At 55.3% G+C, this 24926-nt stretch overlaps 5 protein-coding genes across 5 annotated transcripts; 1 reads left to right on the forward strand and 4 right to left on the reverse strand.

Annotated features, from left to right (window-relative positions):
• Window positions 1–309: 309 nt before the first annotated feature.
• On the reverse strand, window positions 310–3704 carry GMORB2_3538 (putative integral membrane protein conserved region (DUF2404); the record flags this gene model as incomplete). Its single annotated transcript, XM_035465514.1, has 2 exons — window positions 310–3091; window positions 3154–3704. The coding sequence occupies 2 exons, from the start codon at window positions 3702–3704 to the stop codon at window positions 310–312; spliced, it is 3333 nt and encodes a 1110-aa protein (XP_035318502.1).
• A 1824-nt stretch (window positions 3705–5528) lies between these two features.
• Window positions 5529–11086, reverse strand: GMORB2_3539 (Chromosome segregation ATPase; the record flags this gene model as incomplete). The annotated part of the gene is made up of 2 exons (XM_035465515.1): window positions 5529–10541; window positions 10640–11086. Coding segments are annotated over 2 exons (5460 nt in total), but the record flags the coding sequence as incomplete, so codon positions are not given.
• A 3343-nt stretch (window positions 11087–14429) lies between these two features.
• GMORB2_3540 (RING finger protein 113A) lies at window positions 14430–15663 on the reverse strand (the record flags this gene model as incomplete). The annotated part of the gene is made up of 2 exons (XM_035465516.1): window positions 14430–14934; window positions 15047–15663. 2 exons carry the CDS (start codon window positions 15661–15663, stop codon window positions 14430–14432), a joined length of 1122 nt encoding a protein of 373 aa, XP_035318504.1.
• Window positions 15664–16602: 939 nt separating this feature from the next.
• GMORB2_3541 (ubiquitin-like-conjugating enzyme ATG3) lies at window positions 16603–17802 on the forward strand (the record flags this gene model as incomplete). The annotated part of the gene is made up of 2 exons (XM_035465517.1): window positions 16603–17658; window positions 17749–17802. The coding sequence occupies 2 exons, from the start codon at window positions 16603–16605 to the stop codon at window positions 17800–17802; spliced, it is 1110 nt and encodes a 369-aa protein (XP_035318505.1).
• An 851-nt stretch (window positions 17803–18653) lies between these two features.
• GMORB2_3542 (uncharacterized protein) lies at window positions 18654–20827 on the reverse strand (the record flags this gene model as incomplete). The annotated part of the gene is made up of 2 exons (XM_035465518.1): window positions 18654–20034; window positions 20820–20827. 2 exons carry the CDS (start codon window positions 20825–20827, stop codon window positions 18654–18656), a joined length of 1389 nt encoding a protein of 462 aa, XP_035318506.1.
• Window positions 20828–24926: the final 4099 nt, after the last annotated feature.

The raw sequence follows: 24926 nt of genomic DNA on the forward strand, positions 1-24926 counted from the left end.
TGGGGTTGTTTTTCCTCCATCTTTCGGTGACCCGCTGATAATCACATGCTCACAAACAGCAAATCATTCGCCGTACATACAGGTTATATATATCACGAGCCAATATGTATACAATGATGCTACAATTCATATGTGCCCAAACGCCCCGCTCGAAAAAGAAAAAAAAATCCGCGCTATGAAAATGGTAAAAGCCAGTCCAGTCTACATTGTTTTCGTATGTGTGTGCTTTACGCTTTTCGTATCCGGTTGACGGTCTTTCTCTACAACAGCAGGAGTGGCAGCAGCAGCATCATCCTACTTGTCCTTGTCCTATGGAGAAGCCTTCTCCTGAGAAGAGTCGCCAGTGTCCTCGTCTGGGGTGTCATCCATCCATCTCGAGAGACCCTCGTCGTCGTCACTGCTTGACAGGTCCTGGTCGGGCTTCGATGCTGACACTGACGCTGTCTCCTGAGGACCATCATCGCCTGCCGTTCCTCGAATCTGAGCCTGCATAGTGGAGCTCTCCTCACCTGTGCCATCCTTGGGGGCAGCCTCCCGTCCACCGTCGCTCTCCTTGGACGCAGACGCGGGATTCGTAAGAGGTAGACTCGTCTGAGACGCAGCGGCAGCCTTAGATAGTGCCTTAGAGGGAGATGACGACGAAGCTCTTTGTGGTACATCGGCAACCTCTTCCATGACGCCGGCTGCCTCCAGCTCAGACGACGAGTCGTACCCGTCGCCCTCCTGGAAAGCCGGCGTCTCGGGGTCCGATTCATCAGGCGCTGCCACGACTAGTATGCTCTGCTCCTCGCCTTCGTCCTCGAAATGGCTGTTCTTCTTGCGCCTTCTCCGCTGGCTCCCGTCATTCGGTGTCCCCTGATGATGGTGAGCCATGTTCGACTCGTGGGCTGACGCACCGGGAGACATCGCCTGGGTCGAGGACGGTCTGCGCTTGGGGACGGGGATGGGTGCAATCTTCGTCTTTCCGCTGGTAGGGCCGGGGAGGGGCGTCCCCGGGGGTGGGAACGGCTGCCCACGCCCCATGGGTTGCGACAGGTCGACTTGCGGGCTGCTGGAGCCGTCACCATTCTTGCGCCCATCCTTTTGCCGCTGGATGGCATTCCACCCCCACTGTCTCGCCTGGGCTGCAGCATTGGTGACAGCCGCCAGCGTGTTCTTCTTCTGGGTCTGGATGCGGTTGCCGTTTCCATTCCCGTTGCCGTTGCCGTTGCTGTCATCGGCCCCTTCACCCTTGAGAGACGTCGTAGACGTGCTGCCCTCTCCCTTCATTGTGAAATTGCGAGGAAGAGTAGACGGCGCGGGCCGTTCCTTGAGCGACTTCGATGACCTAGGAGACTGTGCGCCGCTGCCACCTACATCTCCACCCGTCGAGGTAGAGCTGACCGAGGACGCCGTATTCCTCCTCTGCTGCGAGGTGGTTGGCACGGGTGTCTTGTCCGCATCGTTGCCATTGCCTTTAGCTCCATTCTTTGGAGTTGAGACACCGGACGAGTGGCTCGCCTGCTTCTGATGCTGAGGAGGCGGGTTTTTTGCCGGCGAGGTGCCCGGCGTGACGGCCGGCGATGACTCCTGCGACCGCGAGTGCAGCGCAGCCACGTAGCTGGTAGCGTGATCCGGAGGCGAGGTCGACGGACGGTAGATATCGGCGTGGGCGGCGTCCGTCCCGACAACAGGCGTCGTGGCCTGGCTGAGATTCTTGGGCGAGGGGGCTACTGCGGCCGCTGCGGCCGCTGCGGCTGCTGGTGCAGGCGGTGCAGGTGCGGATGCGGGCGAGGGCGCTGGTTTCGTCTCGAGGCTGGTCGAGGACGCCGATGCGGGAGACTTGGGCGTCTGGTTGCCAGTGTTCTTGCCCATCCTCCTTCCAAACAGCCCTGTGCCTGCAGGCTGGGATTTCGATTGGGCAGGCATCTCGGTGATGGGCACGCTGTAGCTCTTCTCAAGCGGCAGCGTCGGGGACGGCAGGTGCGCCTCATCGCCAGGTCCGGGCGATGTAGCAGCAGAAGCGCTCTTCTCGGCACGGTCCACGCCATCGGCATTGCCACGTCGAGCCGCCGCCGAGGCAGAGGACGGGGCGCCTTTGTGATCAGAACCCGTGGCCACATTGTCGTCTCCCTCGAATATACCACCTCTCCACTGCTTGTGCTCCGTGTTGAAGAAGGGGAGGTCGTCCCAGAAGGGCTGGACCAAAGTCTCGGCAACCACCTCCTTGATACGGTTCTCGATCTGGCGCAGAATGGGCGCGTAGGTGATCTGCCTGGCGCTGACGACCGGCTCAATCCTCATCTCCATCTTGGGCATGGTCTGGAAGGAGTGCCAGAGGCGGTTGCTGGGCGGGGGCTTGATCTTGAAGAGGATGTGGCCCTCGATCCTCTTGAGCGTGACCGAGAGCACCAGGTTGACCTCGCGGGCTTTGAAGCGCGCGCCCAGGTCGATCTTGGCCGTGGCCACCACCTCGATACGGAAGTTACCCGAGTACTTGACGTCGGCTTCGGAGACATACTCGCCCTCGACGTTCAGGTCCTTGAGCTTCAGGTTGGTGAAGTAGGGGGCGGCCTCGCCCGTGTCAATCTTGCTGATGGTGATGCTTTTGAGGAACGACGGTCGGTTGACACGCGAGATCTTCTTGGTCATCTTGTCCGATATGTAGTTCTCGAGGTCCTTGGTCTTGTAGACGCTGAGGAAGACCCTGCCCAGCAGGGCGTTCAACCACCTCGTATGCAGGTGGTCCTCTGTCGAGTGCAGCTTCTGGACGAGGGAGATGACGTCCTTGACCTGGAAATTCTTGGGGGATGGGACCTTCATGGTGGCACCAAACGACTGCTCCTGGTTCCGGAGCAGGGCGAAGTAGAAGTCCTCCTTGGCGGAGCAGTTCTCGGAGAAGAGGTAGAAGGGCTTGGACACCTGAGCGTCGGGGGCCTGGTCGATGCCATCAGTCCTCCTCGAGAGGCACAGGGCATTGCGCTTGATGAACAGCTCGCCCTCGGGCGTGGGGTCCCCGCCCGAGTAGATGCTGACATTGTGATGGGCGAGGGAGATGACGTGTCGGACCTCGATCTGCTCTTCGTCGTCGAACAGCATCAGATGGCCGTGCCTGCATTCCTCGTCAGTCGCCGCCAGTGATTCCTCTCTCCTCTGCCCCTTCCCGAGACGTACCTGAGCACCAAGTAGAACACGTTGCCCGCCCTCTTCGGCCTCTGATTCATGCTGTTATTGTCGACCGGTCCGGCCGGTCCGGCCTTGCGATCGAAGAGGCTCCTGTACATTGTCTGGTAGACGCTAGGGCTGGGTGCGGCCACCGTGGTGCTTCCCACCGGCGTCGGCCTCTCGATGGGTTTCGCATTGATCCCCATGGGCGTGTACTCTCTGCACACGGCAAAGTAGCCGGCCGATACATCAGGATAGTCTGTGGCAGCACCAGCCCCAGCCGGCGGCTTATCGGAGCCCAGGTCGCTCTTCTTCTCCTTCTTCTCCTTCTCCTTCCTTCTTGCCTCATCGAGGGCCTCGGTTTCATCTCCAGGCTGCACTAAGCTATCTTCATCGTGCCGTTCCGGGCTGCCGCCGCTGCGGGTCGTGGTGGTCGACGAGGGGTCCGGTCGGTACGGGAGCGTATAGGTGGCATGGAGGTAGACGGCGAGGAGGATGAGAGGGATAAAGGTGATGCCACCAAAGAGGTAAGCTAGCAAGAAAGATAACCAGCTCCCCATATCTCCCTCTGAGGCGTTGGGTTGTCGTTGCTGCTAACCCTCTCGATGTCTCTCTCTCTCTGCCGTGCAAGAGGAGCAGATCGGTGGGGGGGGTGCAGGTGGACGGTTTAGCTGAGCGTCACCACCTCGGTCCAACGTACAAGTAAGCAAGACGGATCGAAGCAAGCGGGGAAGAAGGAACAGGAACAGGGAGGGAAGCACAACACGGCCACGAGATGGACTGCTAATGAAGAGAGAAGAAGAGAGGATTGTACGTGTAGAGAAGGAGCATGTAAGGGATACGAGAAACGAAACAGAAGTGGGATTCAACAGCTTGTGCTTGTGTTGGTAACGACCAACTCCAATGAGAGAGGTCCACGGGAGGCACAACCTGGAAACCCGTCCAGGGCAGGCACGGCGGGACCTTGTACGTCATGTGATGTGGGCCTTCTGAGCCAATTACGGTTTAGTGAGATTGTAGGGGGTTTCGATTACCTGGACGAGTACCTATACGAGTACCTGTACGGCTGCCTGTACGGTTACCTGTATGGCCTGTAAGGGTACCTATACAGCCTGCACGATCACCTGTACGGTTACCCGTACTGGGACTAAGCCGGGCAGACCAGATAAACGTCACAGCGTCACTGACATTTCATCACCCCCCAAGACCTTTTTTACTCCATCGTGCCAGCCTTGTATATAAACATGTCCAGACATACGAGAAGAGACACGAGCAACGGAAGTGATTTCGCGAGAGTTGTAATATTCAAGAAATAGTTTATGTAAAGAAACAAAGCACAATTCATTTCAGTCATAACCATCCGGAGAGAAGAGGGAAAGGGGGGTGAAGCCCGAAAACCCAAGGTCTCCTCCATCCCCATTCTTTTTTTTTCTCCTGTTTCCTGTTTCCTGTCTCCCACTCACTTCCGTTCACTCCTCATACAAGGGAATCCCCATACAATCTGCGATGCAAAAGGTTGTGATTCAGATCTGGTATCTCTTTTTTTAAACTTCTGCTGAGTAGAAGTAGGGGGGATGGACAGAGTGCTGCGGTTGGAGCTTGGAATTTCGTATCTTCTTTTTCACTTTCGAGTAATATCGGGAGACCGAGAATACAGAATATGACGAGAAGAAAGTAGCAGCAGAACGAAAAAGTGAGGATGAGAAAACAAAAAAAAAAACGCCCCACTGGTACAAGAAAAGATTATTATACCCAGGCCGCTGGTTATCTCTCCAAGTATATAAAACGGTGCAGAGGAGGATATGAGTAAGAGGGGAAGAGACGAGAATGAAAGGAGCAAGAGAATGAGAGTAGCAGTACGCCTATAAACGAGGCTGAGAAAGAGAAAAAGAATGCAATGACAGGGATGAGACAAGTTTTTTTATAACAGAGTGGAAAGGAAAGGAAAAGAGAGTGAATGACTGGAGAGATTATATGTTGAGGTTGTGGTGTTTGATATAGTAGTTGTTTGTTCTCGACAAAAGGAAAAACCGAAATGTTCGTCAGGTTCGTTAATAAACAAGAAAAGAAAAAAAGAAAAAGAGCTGAAGACCTTGAGACAGGTCAAAGAGATGAGGGGGGAGAGGGAGGTTGAGAGTGAGAGTGTAAGGGGAGAGGGGGAGAAGGGAAGAAAACAAGATATCATGCCCTGGATCGAACAGACGACGCCATGGGTGTACTCGTTGCCGAATGGTCATGGTGACTATAGCCGGGACGTCCTTTCTTCGTCAGAGTGCCGACGTCGTGTTTACCTGTTGATTTGTCAGTCAGTATTTGCAAATCTTCTCGTCTTGGCCTAGTTGAGGGGCGCGCGCGAGAGAGAGATAGAGAGAGAGATACTTACCATCACAGCATGCCCTGACATTCTCCAACTTATCGGCCTCCCTATCTTGCCTCTCAATCATCTCACGAAGATCCTCTGCGCTGTCGTGTGTGTCGCTAGTCTGGTAGATGGCGTGGTCCTGGTTCACCGAGGCCGCACCGCTCCGACTCCGCAGGCTGGATAGGGTGCCCGAGAACTTGGACCCTCCCGTCCTCCAATAGCCGCTGAGCTTGCCTATCGAAGACCTCTGGCTCTGAGGCGTGGTGCGCTGCTGCTGGCTCTGCTGCTTCTTTGAGGGGGTGAGGGTGGGGATGGCGAGAGTGTCTGCTGCCGGCGATGGTGCTCCGTACGCGGGGGTCGGCGACCCAGAGTTGTATGATGACGAGAACGACGGAGGGGGTCGCGGTCGGTTGTGGCCCGAGGCGGCATGCTGGCCGAACGGGGGGTTGAACTCGTCCACGTCCTCCTTGGTGATGTGACCGGCCACGTCCTCGGCGTCCGACTGGCTGTCGGCCGTGTTGGTGCGCAGCAAGAGGTACGACAGGGCGTTGAACCACGTCTCGTGGCGCTGACCCGTCGTGCAGGTGAACTTGATGGTGCGGCCAGTCGAGATGATGATCAGGCTCTTGCGGTGCAGACCGGGAGGCATGGGGTTGTCGTCCGTCACGACGCGCACCGCCTCGATGGGCACGCTCTTGGCCTTGCGTTCCGTCCTCCCGGCCGTCGTAGGGTCGCTGTCGCTCCAGTACAGGGTCCGGGTGTACGGGTGCACCCAAAAGTATCGGCGGTGTCTCTTCTCCGACATGTCGGCCCTGCCCGTCTTGCGGGTGTACTTCCATAGGTACTCGCCAATCATGGTCTGCGTGATGGCCTGGATCATGCGCGGGTCCGTGTTGGGTCCCAGACCCGTCGGGTCCATCATCTCGCCAGGGCGCATGTTGAACCGGCTGTCCAGCTCCGACACGAATGACGAAACCGACGACTGCCGCGAAAGCAAGGACGACTCCCGGCCGTTGCCCTGCGCCGGGTGGTGGCTATGCTCTACGCGGAGAGCAGGCGTAGTCCGGATCGTGGTTACCGGGCCCTGCTGGCTCGGCGTCGTCGGCCGTGTGTTCTCCTTATCCTTCTGCTGCTGCTGCTGCTTCAGGACAGAGGCGGGCCATAGGGGAGGTCCCATGTTGCCCTGCCTCGACGACGCACCGCCGGCCGAGCCTGCCCGATTAGCCTCGACGAGCGACCCGCTGTCCGAGAAGCCTCCGTCCGGACTCTTGCCCTTGTTGGGCGTCGGGCTGCCGGTACGTTCCGGGGAGCGGTGGACGCGGACGGTGCCCGTGGTACCGGACGTGTCCACGCTGGCGGCAGACAGCTGCCTGGAGTGGAGGTTGTGGGTGGGGCTAGCGGAGGGCTGCCGAGACTTGGGTGGCAGTAGCATATGGTCGATGGCCTTGGATGTCAAGGAAGTCTGGGCACCCTGATCGCTGCTCGTGTACGGCTTCTTGGCGGGGGAGCGGGGGGCGCCGGGGTTGGCGTTGGCCGAGATCTCCTTGAACGGCTGCCTCGACGACGGAGGCGCTCCCTCATCCTGCTCCCGCTCCTCTCCTCCTCCTCCTCCCACCGACTGCCGCGTCTCGTCCTCGGCAATGATGGGTGTGACTTTTCTGGCCTTGACCGAGCCCAGAAGGCTCTTGCTTCCCGGCACCACTGCCTCGGGCTGCATCTCCCTATCCTTGGGCAGGACGAAGCCATCACGCCACGGGCTTCTGGGTGTGAGGGGTCTCGTCTCAACCGACGAGATGGAGGTGAAGCCGAAGTCGGGGAGCTGGTCCGCATCGATGGGAACCATAGGCTCGACCGCCTCTCCAGTGATCGAGGAGAGCACCAGCCTAGGCGGCGGCTCCACGACGGGAGCCACATTCTCCGCCGCAATGGAAGACAAGCCGAGAGTGGGGGGCGTAGGCGGCGGCTCCACGACGGGAGCCACATTCTCCACCGCAATAGATGAGAGGCCGAGGGCCGGCAGTGCAGGCTCTGGCTCGGCCACAGGCTCAACCTGCTGCGTCAAGAGGGTGGAGTAGCCCAGGGGAACAGGCTCGAGGATCACCTCGGGCTCCGCACGGGGCTCGAGGTACTCCGAGTAGATGGCGGACAAGCCTAGTTCGGGCATCGGCACCACCACCTCAGGTTCGGCCACAGGCTCGAGATACTCCGAGTAAATTGCTGACAGGCCCAGTTCGGGCGCGGGCGCGGGCACCGGCTCAGGCTCAACCTCGGGCTCAGCCACGGGCTCAACGGTTTCCACGACGAGGTCCGTGAATGTGAACGCCCGTAGCTTCTCCTCGATCTCTTTGTTCTTCCTCTCCTCCTCCTCCTCCTCTTCCTTCTGCTTCCTCTTCTGCTCCTCTTCCTTCTCGTCCTCGTCCGAGTGGCCCGTCAAGGCTGCAGCGGTGCCGGCGACACCCGCGGCACCCGCGGCCAAGGCCGCAGCCGCCAGCGTGCGGCTGTGGTGCTCCGGCTCCGGCTCAGGCTCCTCGACAGGCTCAATCTGCTGGCCCAGCACGTCCGACATGGACAGGGCAGGTAGCGGGGCAGCAGGCTCAGCCTCAGGATCGACAATCTCGGCGAGTATCGACGTCAGTGTGAACGCCGGGTGAGGCGTGACAGGCTCCTCGACAGGCTCCACGTGCTCCACACTGAGGATGGACATGGACAGCTCCGGCAGAGGAGTCTCGGGCTCCTCGACAGGCTCCACGTGCTCCGCGCTGACGACAGACAGCGAGAGTGCAGGCGGCGGCGTCTCGGGCTCCTCGACGGGCTCCACGTGCTCCGCACTGAGGACGGACATGGACAGCTCCGGCAGGGGAGTCTCGGGCTCCTCGACAGGCTCCACGTGCTCCGCGCTGACGACAGACAGCGAGAGTGCAGGCGGCGGCGTCTCGGGCTCCGCAACGGGCTGCAGGTCCTCTGCAGAAATGGTCGAGAGGCTGAGTGCCGGAGGAAGCACCACCGGTTCGGCGACGGGCTCGACCGCCTCGATCACGACCGACGTGAAGCCGAGGACGGGAGGGACGTAAATCTCCTCACGGGGTTCGACCGTCTCCGACTGGATGGTCGAGATGCTAAGATTGGGAATCTCGGGCCGTATGGGGTCCGTCATGGCACTGCTGTCGACCATGATGACCTTGGGCAGGGGAGGTAGGGCGGGGACGGGGGAGGCGGCGCGACGCGTGGATGCGGGGGTGAGAGACCTGGTGCTCCTCCGGCTGGGCGTGAGAATGCCGACCGAGTCGTCTTCGCTGTCGTCAAAGTCCTGGAGCTCGGCGAACAACGTCTGGCCACCCGAGGCGATGGGTGTACCGCTCGCCACACTGACGGGGCTGCTGCGGAAGGCAGGCTCCTCGCTCCCCTGTCGCGAGCTGCGACTCATGGAAGCACGGCCGAGTTGAAGGCGGCTTCTCTTCGAGGAGAGGGTGGCCGTCGGGGTCCTGGGCATGGAGTACTGGTCGAAATCATCCTCGTCGGCGGATGTGGATGCGGTGCTATCGAACGAAGGTCGCGACGCGTGCCTCGACAGGCCTGCGGGCAGATTGGGCGTCCTCATGCCGCCAAAGCCCTTGGTCGTCTCAGTCTCGGTGGCGGCACCGTCATCTTCGTCATCGTCATCCTCGTCGCTGAGAGACACGCCCTCGTTGCCAGTCTGGAAGTCGTCCGTCTCTGTGGCGTGCTCATTAGCCGTCTGGAAGTCGTCCGTCTCCGTAGAACGCTCGTTGGCGGTCTGGAAGTCGTCCGTCTCCGTGGCACGCTCATTGGCCGTCTCGAAGGCGGATTCGCTAGCATCGTTGGCTGTGTCGAAGTGATCATAGATGTCAGACGCGTCGGTCTGGTAGGCTCCGGGCATGAGGGAAACACCGCCACCGGCAACGGAACCGGCCGGGACTGCCGCAGTGGGTGCGGAGTTGGGGGACACGGGTCCCTGCTGGTCCTCCCACTCGGGGTCTTCGTCGATGAAGACCTCTTGGCGGCTGGACCTCACGGTGCCCAGCAGGCGGGACTGCGGCTTCTTGAACTCCGGCTTCTTGAACGCCACGGACTCGACCTTTCTGGCGCGCCTGTTGACGGGGGCGGCACTGGGGGCGTTTTCGCCACGGGCGCGCTCGAGATCATCTCGGAGGTCCTGGACGATGCGGCGAAGCTCGAGCTTCTCCGTCTTCTCGCGGTGGATCAGGCTCCTCTGGCTCTGGATGGTCCTCTGGGCGTGGTGCAGCGACGTCTTGATGGTCTCGGCCTCGAGCATGGCGTGGCGGGGCGTGCCCTTGACGGGCGAGGGCGGGGGCGAGTGCTCGGGGGTGATGTTTCCGGTGGCCGTGTCGAGGTCGTCCTCGCTCTGACCCGAGGCAGCCTCGCGCTCCGTGGTGCGTCCGCGCTGGGTGGAGAAGGCCTTGGCGAGCTCCTGGTTTTGGCTCGTCAGGTCGTCGATCTTGCGCTGCAGGGTAGCACGCTCGCCCTCGGCCATGACGGCGGAGCGCTTGGCGGTGCCGAGCTCGATGTCGTGGTGCTTGACGGTGGCGGCGTGGTCCTCGGTCAGCTTGGAGTGCGAGGCCTTGACCTCGTCGAGCTCCTTCTGGGCGGCATTCTTCTCGGCGTTGGCGGTGCTGAGAGCCTGGGCGAGCTTCTTCTCACGGTCACCAGCCTCACGCTGCTGCGAAGCGAGCTCCTGCAGGCGCGTCTCAAGGTTCCAGTTCTCCTCCTTGTAGCGGTTCTCGCTCTCGTCGAGGGCGCGGAGGCGCTGGTGCAGGTTTTCGGACTCGATCTCGAGGGTGGACTTGTCAGACTTGAGATCCCTGACCTCCTCATCGCGTTCGGCTAGTAGAGATTGTAGGTTGCGGACTTGTGCGATGAGGGATGTGCTGATCTCGGCGGCGAACTCGATGTCGTGGACGCGGTTGGAGGGCTGGTTCCTTATCTTCCTGTTGGGGACACTGAGCTTGGTGGGTGAAGCTATAGCCTGGCTCTCGAATTTGGAAGGGCTGACAGAACGCTACGGGGGGAGGTCAATAAGAAGCGCTGGAGCGGAGGGCAGGGGAACGGAGGGGGGAGGGGGAGAAGGGCGTGCTCGTCGGATATCGGGTCACTCACTCGTCCGCTGCGACCGTCGAATGGTGAGCCGGCACTGGGCTCATTGCTGGGAACTCTCTGCTTGGGCAGGAAAGCCCTGGCGGACTCCCTGGCGAGGTCGTTGTACTCCCTCTCGATCTCGACGAGCTTCTGGCGCAGGTCGGGGCCGAGCTCGCCCTCTGCCTGCATCTTGTCGACCTCACTCAGCTTCTCGGTCAGGTTCTTACGCTGGGCAACCAGGGCTGTGCCGAGCTTGCCCGCCTCGTCTAACCTGCGCTCCGTCTCGGCCAGGTGGGCCTCGAGGGCACGCTTGGCCTGGCGAGGCGAAGATCCCGGACCGGCGGCGAACAGGTCATGGTCGAAGCTGGAGAAACGGTGGTGATGGGGGGGAGTATTCGAACTGGTGACGAAGGGGTCGTTTTCACTGTCGTCTCCCAGGGCTGGGAGGTTTGACCTGGTCGAAGCCATGGCGCGCGGATCTCCTCTCGAGGCCTATGATTCCTCGAGAGACTGAGGATCAGAAAGGAAAAGAAGACGGAAGGGAGAGGGGGGATATTAAAAAAAAGATATTTATAAAAAGAAAAAAAGAAAAGAAAAAGAACGAAGAAAAATGAATAAGAAACCACGAAAAAAAAATGGAAATGAAAGAGAGAGAGTGTGTGAGAAGTAGAAAGAGATGGGGTCACCCGTCGGCGATGAGACAAGGCCGACAGACAGAAGACCTGTCTCTAAATGCTCTGCGAGACCATCAAATCAAAGATATTGATTGTCTGGTATAATATTATGGTCGTTTGGCGCGTTCGAGTTGACGAGTACTAGTAGAAGATGACGGCACGCAGCACCTAAGCCGTGGGTAGCGGTGTTTTTTTTCTTGGTTTTCTCTGTCTCTTTCGTTTCTTTTTTTCCTCTTCCTTTTCCTTTTCCTTTTTCCCTCTTTTTTTCACGTGAAAGGAGTCGAATATGGAGGCACACGAGAGGGAGAGAGAGAGGAAAAGGAAGAAAAGTGGCTGAGATCTGTCGACCGAGGAGAATGGGGTCCCCCTTGCGTCGGGAGGAAAGGAGCGTGTCGGTGGGGAGAGAGAGAGAGAGAGAAAGAGAAGACGGGAGCGAGGGTCAAGAGAGACTCGGAGGGATGAACAGTTTGGCGGCTTTGCAGCAGGGCAGATGGGGGATTCAGCGTTTGAGCGGTTGGGCTCCAGCGGGTGGCACAGTTGTTGCAGGTAGCCACGGCAGCTGTCCACAGCGGTTGATGTCAGTGGCTAATACAGCGGACGGTACCTGGAACTTGGGAAGAGATGGGTGCCTGTTAGCGTCTGCCAGGTGTACAAGTACGTGTATCGTTTCTTTTGTGTGTGCGTGCACGTGTGCGTGTGTGTGGGTGCTGTGCTGTGCTGTGCTGTGCTGTGCTGGCACTTTATTATTACTCTGCTATCCGAAGTAACAGTCAGAAGCGCCTGGCACTGACTGGTGGGGTGGTCAGACCTTACCGAACCGAGCAAGGCTGACTTAAAGAAGAGGGGTGAAGTAAGAGAGTTATCGAGAAAATAAAACAGGAGTATTCTCGAAAAAGAAAAGAAGAAGAAATTATATATATATTACGAAATAAAGAAGAGAGAGAGAGATGAGATTAGAAAATGAGAATGGATGTCGGAAGGGTACGAGTAGAAGAAGGAATATGAAGAATCGATCAGAGGAAGGGAAAACACAGCAGAACAGTTCGTTGGCAGCTGGCAGCGACAAAGGCCCTTTGTCCTCTTCGACTTCCAGTGGTCTCGGCCACTAGCTTCCAGTGGTCTCGGCCACTAAAGGGAGGCTAGAACTCAACGGTGCCTTGTTCCTCGGCACAATCAGCTATTGCGGATCAGGAATGACATTCAAGACTAGTATCATTACATCATAACTCTTCTACTCGGTAGTCGTAATAATAATAGAGGCGTACGTACCTGCGTGGGAAAAAGAAAGGAACAAGAGAAACAGGTGATAGGATATGATGCAGAGTAAGAGACAGAGGAGAAGAAAAAAAGGAAGAAGAGTAAATTCGAAGACCGATAGGAACTGAGACGCGTCTACTCGTCTACCATGGAAGCCCCGCCCGCATACCACTTGACGGGGTCTTGATCAGCAGACAGCGTCAACTGGTTCCCAAACAACAACAACAACAACAACAACAACAACAACAACAACAACAACAACAACAAACAAAACAAGAAAAGATATAGGCACCAGTAGTTTGACAGCAAAGAGAAAGAGATGGGTGGATCATCGACAAAGAGAGGGAAGGAAGTACGAAAATAGAACGAGAAAAAAAATTATTAAATAGTAAAGTTTTAAAATAAAATGAAAATAAAAACAGAATATATAAAGACTCTCCCCGAAATTGCCGGGGAGGATGATGCACAGAGAAGAAAGACGGAAATGAAGGAAGAATGAAAGAAAATAAAGGAGGGAAAAACGATTATGCCACAATGTGAACCAGAACAAGATAAAATAAAAACAAAACTTCCCGGACTGCATCACCGCATGTACGTGTACAAGGTACGAGTACTCGTAGGCAAGAGCAAGCAATACCCCGTACCGATGTTATTACTCGTACTCGTAGGGAGTAGTGATAATATTAATCCTCTGGAAAGGCGAAATTAGCGGATGCTTCGCATGGGATGAAGTGGATCTCTGCATTCCTCGACGCGCTGGGCTCGAGTGCGACAGCTAATACCCGCACGTTCTCACATATATTCACCATGCAAAGCATCTCCTTCTCCATCTGTAGACTGTAGACTATACATGTAACAGCACGGGTAACATGTCATATCGGCACCCGGTACGGTGATGTTGCCATGTAATATAGAGTGTACGGGTACAACAGCCAGTTCCCACGATGGTGGCAGCAGGGTCGTATTACTACTACTACCACTACTATTTACTGTCACTACTATTCACTGTCACCACAGAGTAGTGATCCTACCATCGCTGCCATCACGACCCATCGCACATGCCATGCTCGTCCAACGACCACAGCCATCAATCACCGCCTCCTCTCTCCACCGTCCCAGGCACCCACCACCCCAGCCACACATGGACCGTGGGGCCACCACGACCGAGCGGGGGACCCATACGAGGGGGGGTGGTCCTCGAACCTCGAATGACATTTCGAGTCCCACTCCAGCAAAGCTACTCGTACAGCCTACCGGGGAGGGACATTGTCAATGCGCCTGTCTACTCTCGTACATGTAATCTGTACAGATTACTCGTAATAATACCGTCCATGATCATTGGTGGTCCTCTCCCATTCGTCAGATTGTTCGTCACCAATCCGCCGACATGTGAGAGAACAAAATGAAAACTCTCGTCACCAATCAATGCCGTCTTTTCCGCCTGCTTCCTCCACAGCCTCGAAAGCCCCACCCCCCGAGATCATGGTTATTATAATTCATAATCAGAGGACGAAGAGAACATGTCGGCGCCTACTATGGCAAGGGAAAGAAAGAAAGGAAGGAGTAGAAGGAAAGGAAGAAGAAAAAGAAGAATCCCTTCAAGCGTTGCCATGCTATATCCGCTTCCAGAGGCACATAGAAATATATATAGGTACGAGCACCATGTGTGTGTGTGTGTGTGTGTGTGTGTGTGTGTCAATCATCATCCCATGTATATCCTGATTGTATTACAATACTACAGACCGCAGCGTATGCTATATTTCCCGACTTCTATCATACAAGTACAGATTACAGTACTCCGTACCGCATACGAGCAGCATCATCTCTGTCAAGATATCATGTTTTTGGTCCCAATGTGTTGAGCCTTTCCCCCAACACCCTCACGACCCTGCTTCTGCTGGCGCCGCATCCCTCCCCTTGGCTGCCGCCTCGACAGCCTCGTCAACCTCCTCACCAGCCTCGATAGCCTCCTGCCTCTTCCTCTCGGCGCGCTCCCTCTTCTTGTCGAGCAGCTTCTTGAGCCTCTTTGCCGCGTTGAACACGCCCTTCGTGCTGGCCCCGCAGGCCGCGCAGGTCGGATCCTTGCGGTACCGCTTGAGCGCGCAGGCCTCGCAGAAGTAGTGGCCGCACCGCGTCGCGATCGGCTCCTTGTACGACTGCTTGCAGATGACGCAGGCGAACGGTATCTTCTCCAGGAAGGCCTCGTCCTCGTCCTCCTCATCGGCCGCGCCGGCCTTGCCATCCCTGTTGGCGCTGGCCACCACCGTGCCTGCCTGGCTCTTGCCGCCCTTGGTCACCTTTTCCCACTCGCGGTCCAGTTGCCATCCTTGCTTCATATCTTCTCTGCTGTGTAGGAAGATGCAGTTGTCACCGTAGCCGCAGAATCTGTTGTTGATGTTGTCGGTTTTTTTTTTTTTCACCGGACTGTTTAGTAATGCTGTCGAGGAGTACACACGCATGATAAAAGGTATCAAAAGGGTGGGAGAAGAAGACGTACCCAGTCTGCTTGTAGTCCTTGCACACGTCGGGCTTGTAATCCATAAAAGTTATCGTCCGCACATTACTAGACGCCTTCATCGGACCCGCGGACCGTTGCGGCGCGTCGGGATTCTTCTGGATAAACGACGTCTGGTTCGCCAGGCCCTTATACGTCCCGTCCGGTTGCGCCCGCGCCTGCGTCTGCGACTGCCCCTGCGTCGATCCTCTGGTCGACCCGAGCAGGTTCTTGGCCGACAGGGCCCCGTCCGTGTCTTCGTCGTACCAGTTGCTGTGTTTCGTGGCGTCGTTGGAGTTTGTGATGCCACTCCGGTCCGCCATGAAGGCCGTCGTCGAGAGGACCTCGTCCCTGGAAATCCCCCCCGCCGCATTGCTGTTCTTGGAGGATGCCGTGACCGCCGCCGTCTTCTTCCTCCTCTTGGCCATCTGACCTGACTCGCCTTCCGACGATGACATGTCGCTGTCGCTGTCGCTGTCTGCTGCTGCTGCTGCTGCTACCGGTGGCGGCGTCGCGGGCCGTTTGCGAATGTTGGCCTTGCCCTTTGCGCCGCGCTTCTTGAACATGGCTACGGGGGCGGCCGGCGACTCCGAAGCCGCTTTGGCCTCTGCGTCAGTCATATTTGGTGGATGCTGCCTTGGATCTCACTACAGGCCGTGATGAGAGGTCATGTTTAGCTTGTGAATTTCGAGGTCCTTCCTCGTCTATGATGTGACGTCCTAGGGGGGGGGGAAGGCGAGATGAAATATGTATGACTAATCATATGGGTCCATGTGCTTCTATGCAGGACGTCTCTAAAAAGTCAATGAACTCCATCGAATAACTCATACAGGTAATAATAGATAATATCGGATAATATCATTAGAATGTGAACAAATGACTGTTCAAGATTTGAAAGCACATCCCCAATCTCGTCTCTTCTGTAAAGTGAAATAGAGATCAATAGGATCACTACTATGTAGAAATTACCCATGATTTCAATACACCCCGACGACTGCTCTTTGGGCACAGATCAATCATCCAGTCATGAAACACAGGGTAACTTTTCTCCAGCCTCGCGTCATCTCAGCCACACACCCTCGTACCCAGACGCCCTTGGGTGGTCACGGTAACTCAAGCCACATGCCACCCCCGCCATGTGAGCCCCTCCCTCCCTCGTCCCCGTCAGATGCTCAGCCAGGCATTAGGGTGACTTTGAGCGCTGCGTCACCTTTGCTCATCTATCCCCCTCCTCTTTCATTGCAAATCATATTGTCTCTCTTTTTTCTTCCTCTCCTTCTCCGTCCTTCTCCTCTTCCTTTCCATGAATCCATCCATTCGTCCTCTACCCCCCCTCCGCAACTCGTGAATAACGTGTGAATTCTACAACAACAACGACAACAACAACAACAAATAACAACCACACACAAGGGCCCACTGCGAGACCGACCAATCCGGCCGAGCAAGTTGATTATATTATACCAGTAATAAGCTGAAGAAGAGAGAAAGGCGAAAGAAATACACAAAAACAAGAAGAAGAAAAAAACTCCTCAAAAAACTCCCCAAAAAATCTCGCAACCATGAATTACATCAAGTCGACGGTCAACACTCTTCGCGATCGCTACACGCCGGTAACGCACACGTCCACGTTCCGGCAGACCGGGCAGATCACACCAGAGGAGTTCCTCGCAGCAGGTGACTACTTGGTGTACAAGTTCCCTACGTGGTCGTGGGCGGATGCCGATTCTGAGGCGCGCCGGGTGTCGTACCTCCCGGCCGGAAAGCAGTTTCTCGTGACGCGCAATGTTCCTTGCCATCGTCGCCTAGACGACGACTTCGCCGGCGACGCGGGCCACGAGGAGTCCCTCGTCAAGGACGGCGACGACTTCTCCAGCAAGAAAGGTGCCAGGGGCGCGGGTGCCGATGGCGGCGGCGGCGGCGGCGGCGTCGACGATGACGACGACGGCTGGCTGCGCACGGGCGGTCTGGCCAGCTCCCAGCCGCTCAAGGCGAAGCAGGTGCGCACCGTGGACGATGCCGGCAACGCCGAGAGGGTGGACAACACAGACGACGACGACGACGACATCCCCGACATGGAGGACGAGGAGGACGACGACGACGCCATCATCCGCGACCCGGCCGCCGACTCGGCCGCCACCGCCCGCCGCACCTACACCCTGTACATCATGTACACGCCCTACTACCGCACCCCGCGCCTCTACCTGTCCGGGTACAGGCCCGACGGGCAGCCCCTCGCCCCGCACGCCATGATGGACGACATCGTCGGCGACTACAAGGACAAGACCGTCACCCTCGAAGACTTCCCCTTCTTCGCCAACAACGTCAAGATGGCATCGGTGCACCCCTGCAAGCACGCCCCCGTCATGAAGACCCTGCTCGACCGGGCCGACGCCGCCCTGCGCATCCGACGCGACAAGCTCCGCTCCGGCCAGGTAGCCGCCTCGTCGGTCGCCGTCGCCGGCATGGAGGGCCTCGTTGACGAGATCGATCGACTCGACGTCCGTGGCGCCCAGGAGGCTGCCGACAAGGACGAGTGGGAGGAAGTCAATGAGGGAGAGGCTGACGACAATGATGTTGCCATCCGTGTTGATCAGTATCTCGTCGTCTTTCTCAAGGTATGTCGTTCTTCTCCTTCTCCTTCTCTTTCCTCTCCCTCTTTCTCTCCTCCTCCTCCTCCCCTTCTTCTTGAAACTAATAAAATACAGTTCATGGCCAGCGTGACTCCCGGAATCGAGCACGACTTCACCATGGGTGTTTGATCATCATGTTCCTTTCTCGTCCGTCATGGCGTTGTGTTTTGGAATTATATATAAGTAGCGTAGACGAATTCAGTCATAATTTTTTCCCCCCTTTCCCCTGTTTCTTTTTTTTTCTTTTTCACTTGATCTGATTTCATCTTCCAATCAATTATTTGAACCTGTTTCGTCACCTTGTTTTGTCGTCCTGTATTATGTGGTGATGCAGGATTGCAATTGTCATCACCGCACATCTCCCCTCTTTGACACCCCCCCCACCAACCCTTTTACATGCAATGTCCATCTCCCTGTTCCATCCAGCTTCAGGACAGCACTTCCAAACTTCCTGATTCAGTTCACGTTTCCTCCGTGGCCCAGCTGGCTAAGGCGTCCGACTGTTAAGCATTCTTGCGTAATCGGAAGATCGACAGTTCGATCCTGTCCGGAGGAGTCTTTTTTTTATCCTTTCCCTTTTTGTCCTTTCATATATTTATATACAATATATATACACATTCATCTATTGTTTCTCTCTCGTACATTTTTCTAGATCTTGGTTTTAATGCTTCTTTTTCTATCTTCTTTCCCTTTCGTTTATTTTAGTGCTGTCTTCTTCGTTGTTTTCCTAACTTCCGTTTCTATCGGTTCATCATTCACTGACTAGTAGACAAATTTGTTGTCAAACTTCATTTCCAACAAGAAAAAGTCCACAGGGTATATGCACAGCGCAGACCTATGCTATCGAAAATACAAAAATCGTGAGGCTAACCGAAAAGGTAAAGAAAAAAGAAAGAAAATCTATAGAGATTTTGGACTGTATTTGATCAGATACGTCAAGGGCTTATTGATGACCGGCTCACTGTCCTGCTACTGGCCATCTAGACCACGCCAAACGGTGCGCCAAAGTTGGTGGTGCTTCTGATCTTGAGGGGGACATCAGGCTCTATATTCTTGTCGACGGCGTCATCATCGCGGTGGTTTCGGGGGGAATTGTCACCGTCGACGACGGCAGGAGGCTCGTCCGTAACATCGGCGACGGGAGATCGGGGTTGAGGAGGGGAAGAAAAGGAAGAAGCAGCATGTAGGTCGTCGTCGTCGTCGTCGTCATCCTCACCCATCATGGCGGCAGGGAGAGCTCCCTTTCCCTGACTTATAGGTTCCAGCTTCTTGTTGACCTGGTCCCAGAATATCTCGTCCTGGGCAGGGATATTTTTGACCATGAGGGGACCTTTGAGTCGGACATCATCTATCGGTTCGAGATGCTCGGGTAGGCCATCGTCACCGCCGCCGCCGTCGTCGTAGCATACCTCGCCTTGACTGTCGGGGTACTCTGGCGGGGGACCATCGTAGGCGGCTGTGACGTATACTTCCGGGCCGCGCTCGTCACCAAGCGTGTCATACTCTTGGGCGTCTTCTCCTCCTCTTACTTTCTCCTCTGCGGCCTGTTGCGGTGGAGTCCCGAGACCGTGGGTGCTGGGGCCCCGCGACGCGGCCGCCGAGCCTTGACGCGTGGCACTGATGCTCATGGTCGGGAAGAGTGAGAGAGAGTGGTTGGGTGTGTGTCCGGCGTACATGGTCAGCCTGCGCGATTCGGCGGCGTGGAGGACCTGTATGGTAGTGTCCCTGGACGAGTTGCGCTTCACGAGGCCCAGCCGTCGTGGATCGTCAGTGGTGTCGGCGTCGGGGCCGCTCGCAGCAGCGGTGGGCGGCGACGTGGCCGCCGAGGTCCTGCTAGATTGCTGCCCACCAAAGAAGCCGAGGCGCTGGACGGCCGTGGCCCGCAGGGGAATGCCCTCCAACTTGGGGTCGACCTCGTGTATGTCGATGACGGTGTCGGACTCACCGCCCTCGACGACGTCACGGGCCAGGAAGTCCTTTGGGTTCCGCGTCTGCGGCTGCATCCTCGGGTCGAGCGGCAAGACCGAGGACCATGCCGGCTCGGCAGACGATGACGAAGAAGCGGCGCCGTGCGGTGTGCCGATATTGACGCGGTGATGGGGCCGGCGAGCGGCACCGTCAAGACCGGGAGGTAGCGAAGAAGGGTCGGCGGGGCTGCGGTACGACGCACCGAGAGCGGCAGACGCGTCGGTCGATGAAGGCGGCGAGGATCGCAGGGCGCGGTTCTCCATCTCGAGGCACCGGACACGTTCCTTGAGGAGGCGCATCTCGCCCAGCAGGGCAGTCCGCTCCGCCTCCCAGGCATCCTGCATGGCGTCCATGATGGCGCGCTCCTCCTGGTAGACCTCTTCGGCGCGACTCCTGTTTGCCTCGAGATGTTCACGTTCGGCTTTCCAGGCGTCGCGGATCAGGTCGTTTTGACGGGCAAGGTGATTGATGAGTGCGGATGGCGGCGGCGGTGAGGATGCGACATGGGCCTGGGTCTGGGCCGTAGAGGGGTAGGGAAGAGGAGGAAGATGAGGGTGAGGATGATGATGACCGCGCTGTTGAGAGAGGAGGGAAGAGGCGTCGAGGTGATGGTGGTTGGTGTAGTGGGGTGGCAGGAGAGGATCCGTGTGCCCGAGGTGGTGGTTGGTGTAGTGGGGCGGCAGAGGAAGCCCTGTGTGCCCGAGGTTGTGGGTGGTGGTAGTGGTGGTGGTGGGCGGTAGTGGTATCACCCGTGTCGATGGCAGGTGGCCGCTGCTGCGGTTGGTGATGTCTTGATTTTGGCCGGGCGTATCGTAGAGATGGTTTTGGTGATGCTCTCTCTGTTTCTGTTGCTGCGGTTTTGCATAAGAAGAAAAAGAAGAGCCGTAGGTTGGATGGTAGAGAGGAAGAGGAGGAGGAGGGCCGGGGATGATGGAGGGCGACGATGACGCAGGCGGGCGAAAGTCAGAAGGAGCCGGGGCAGGAGCGATCGACGTCTGTCTGCTCTTGCCGTGGTCGCAGTGGTCGCTGCAGGGTACAATATTGGATGCAGATGAAGAAACTTGTTCTCGAGCATCAGTTCCAGGTCTGGAAGCTCTTCCATCGCCACAACGGCGGCCGTCCAAAGAGGACAATGGTTCGACTGCTGTTGTCATGATGCGCAATGGGGAGTCATGTACGGGCGCATGTCCCCGTTTTTTTCTTCTTTTTTTTTCTTTCCCCTGGTTCCTGACTTTGGTGGTGGGGGGGGCACTGAGCACACAGCAACTCTCTCTTCTCTGCTTCTATCTCACACGGTTCGATATCTTGCTGTTGATGGAGAGGGGGGGGGGGAGTACGATGTTGGGAAGGTTAAGAATCAAAGATGAGGGTCTACGAGTAGACTGGGGAAATATCAGATAATAATATATATTAATATGGGGGATATCTGGTTTGTCGTCGAAGCGGTGGACGCCAAATGACCAGGGGTCTGATTGCCTGGAGCGGGTCTTCGGATGCACCACGGGGTGAGCCGAAGCAGAGTTGGGATGCTCTCGACGGTGTATTCTTTGTGTGTTTCTTTCCTTCATTTACCGTCAGAGCTGTCTCCCCTGCCTTTTTCTTTTCTTCAACCCACTGTGTTTTCCGTCATCCATCTGGGTTTGCTATGCCTCACTGGCCTGTAATGCTGATGAGAGAGAGAGACGGCACGGAGAGGTTCGATAAGTAAGTACGTACGATTGATGCCTGTCTGTGCAGGCTGCATGGAGTTGGGAAAACGTACGAAATAGATAAATTATGTGTGAATATATAAATATACATAGAAAAAATAAGAGATGCCTGATTGATGAAATGGAATGATACCTGATCAGATCGGACCGACATGGCCCCCATTTATTATTGCAATATGTGCCGCTGACGCACGGTAATGAGCATTGAATACAAGGACTAACCAATACCGTCTGCTCTGCGAGCATCGCACCCTTGTGCTGTATCATATTCAATATTGCAAACACATGACTCTTTTATGATGCTTTTCCATGCAGGCGTTAAAGCAGGCGTTAAAGCAGGCGTTAAAGCAGGCTTATTACAAGCAGGCCAGGCCTTGCAAGCAAATATGGCTCATCAACTCGTCCAGCCACCCCGTGCGTCTGCCTTGGTCAAAACTCATGTCTTCATCTCTCATGTTGTCGTGGCAAAACATCCGACCGCAATGCGCGACCACGTCACCAGACGCAAGGCACATCAAATCCCGCCATCCCGCCGTCCCGCCGTCCCGCCCATCTCAGGTACCGTCGACACAGTAAACGGCGATGGCAGCGAAATCTTCCCCGGCCGAATCAGGTGTCATTTCAGCCATTTATGCGTCAATGTTGCATCAACTCATCCACGGCTTTCCCTTCTCCCCCTTCTTCTGGGGGGCATCAACCTCTCCAGGGGCCGAACCCTATCGTATATCTCTATCTTTATTTTGAGTTACCCTATAGCCAGCGACCGAAAACCTTGCCCTGTGCAGCTGGATGGTAATAATCGCCCCAACTAATCTGTACAGTCGTTGATGGTCAATAAAGTCGACGAGTGATTTTTTTGGTTCCTTCAACATGACATCAATCGAAATCTCATTACTCTTGCTAGATACATATGATATCTAGATCTCATTTTTCTTCTCTCTCTTTTTTTTCTTCTTTTTTCATTCATTCATTCATTCATTCTTCTTCCCCCCAACCCAACCCAACCCAACCCCCCTCTTCTCTCTTCACTGTTCCCTCCTTCATCCGCTCGTCCTTCCCCGCTTCCCTCCCCTCCAAATGCCGTACAGAGACAAACGTGGGGGAAGTTCGGAGATGAAGAGAGGAGTGTGTATATCATGTGCTCTTTAGAAATGCGGGATTTGAGAACCTGGGGGGGGTTGAGTAATCATTACTTGATGGATTTGACATATGCGACATTACCCAAAGTGGTTTATCTCTGCGGAGTATCTGATTGTGATCTATATGCCATCTCACTTTTCAATGTCTGTCTCTCCTCTGTTCTACCAGGGACACAGGGAGGAGGGGAAGGGATGATTGCCAGTGTCAAGGTATCATCACCTACGGGTAATAAGTATTAATTTAGAAACAGAGACAGCTGCCTGGGCTATGGCGTATGAATGACATGGGCCAAGAAGACATTTGTAATGATGGCAGGCCTGTGCTCTGTGCATTGCCGCCCTCGGAAAGGGAGAAAGTGAGACATATGACGGCGAGGATTGGTGTTTAGTAGACTCATGATGGTTAGCATTCATCTAATTCAAGAACACGACAAGAGTAGAAAGGTTTGATTGATGACAAGGACTACGGAGACGTACAATCATAGAGAGAGAGAGAGAGAGAGAGAGAGAGGGAAAGGGGGGAGAGAGCGAGAGAGATATCAATAGAGAATGATCGACGTAATCGACGGGTTGAATGATGATAGTTTCGTCAGTATTATTCCCAGACCTCGTCGCAGAATCGTCACGGTACTGGTCGGTGAGTGGACAAGCCAAGTTTTGAGTCGCGCATATGATTACCTCTAGTAGTCTTCTGGTACCGCAAGTGCATCACGCAATGTGGGTTTAGACTTGGCAAAAAAGGTCAAAGAGATGGAGAGAGGGAGCCAAGAGAGAGAGAGAGACAGAAAGAGAGAGAGACAGAAAGAGAGAGAGAGAGAATATATGTGTGTGTATGTGTGTGTGTATGTGTATGTATGTGTGTATGTGAGAAAGAGGGTCCAAATCAAGGTTAGATTTTAAGCTTGTCGTCAAACTTGGTTTCGATTCGGAACATGGCCAAAGAGAGACGAGACAAAACGTAGAGAGAGAGAGAGAGAGTGTGTGTGTGTGTGTGAGTGTGTGAGAGAGAGAGAGAGAGTGTGTGTGTGTGTGTGAGTGTGTGAGAGAGAGAGAGAGAGAGAGTGTGTGTGTATGTGTGTGGTTTCTGTATGGTTTCAACTCGTCCACATTCTTTTACTCGTACAGAAGAGATTGACTGGTGAATCGGAGGCCTAGAGTTTGCAACTTGATGTATGTCTCTTTTTTTCCTTTTCCTTTTCCTATTCCCTCTCTTCTTCCTTGCTTTTTCTTTTTGAAAGGAAGTAGTGCCCACATTCCGCGAATCTTGCTTGGCGGAGTTTGAGGCGATGCTGGGTCAAGGGAAGGGGGGACAAGGTAAGACCACTTAAAAATGCCGACGAGACACGGCAGATGATGGCTATTTCTGGCTCTCTCTCTCTCTCTCTCACACACACACACACTCTCTCTCTCTGTCCATCCGTCCGTCCGTCCGTCCGTCTGTCTGTGCCTGTAGGTGGGCATGTCTTGAGTTGTCTACCAACGGTGAAGCACTGCCACGCTGCTGGGTGAGACTGGGGAAAAAAAAGGGGGGAGGGGGGAGGGGGGGCACGTATGATCTATGTATTGTTCAATGTAAGTCAATGTTTGAGGTTATAAAAATAAAAAAGAGATCGGCAAGTAGTAAAAATAGCATCCAAGACAAGAAGGCCCAGGTTGTGTCGATGCGGTGTGTCTATGAGTCAATGTATAATACTATGGGCGTGTCAATGTGTCTCTCTCATGTATGAGTGTGTCTGTACGACGAAACTTGTATAATAATAGCACACACGCGACACGCACCAGAAAGCAAAGAAACGTCCCATCATTTACTGAAAGCTTGATGAGCAGGGAAGCAGATACCGTGCTGTGTGCATGCAGTACAAGGTTACAGCTTACAAGTAGGTGAGCGGGAAGAGGTAACCTGACGGACAACTCTGTCACAGAGTACAAGGGGAATCCGGGACTGGATCGGCGAGTCTGGGGTCTGGGGATGGTTTTTTTCTTTTGAGTAATCTGACTCCTGGGTATGATATGTACTCGGTACTCGAGAGTTGTACCTGTACCTTGAGCTGCAATACGTTGTCTGTACCTGTAAGTTGTGAAAGGTTACGAGTGACGATACGTGGTACAGAATCTAGCGTCATACTATACGGGAATCGAAGTGATGGGAGTTGTAATGAACAGGGAATATGATATGCTGTGTGTGTTTGTGTGTGTGTGGTATGTATGTGTGTATGTGCGTGTACGTGCGGGTGTATATAATACGTGTGTGTGTGTATGTGTGTACTATAAACATAACCATCATCTGCTAGAATTGTTCGATACACCGTCTATGCTGACTCATCGACCTTGGGAAAGGGAAAGTCATCATGTGACTTACTCCTTTATAGATGCTGAGAGGATTCATATTGTATTAATACTTATAGTCCTCAGACATGAACAGAGTACGAGTACGAGT

Source organism: Geosmithia morbida (genome assembly GCF_012550715.1).
Source record: "Geosmithia morbida isolate 1262 chromosome Unknown scaffold_19, whole genome shotgun sequence".
In the NCBI taxonomy this organism is placed as follows: domain Eukaryota; kingdom Fungi; phylum Ascomycota; class Sordariomycetes; order Hypocreales; family Bionectriaceae; genus Geosmithia; species Geosmithia morbida.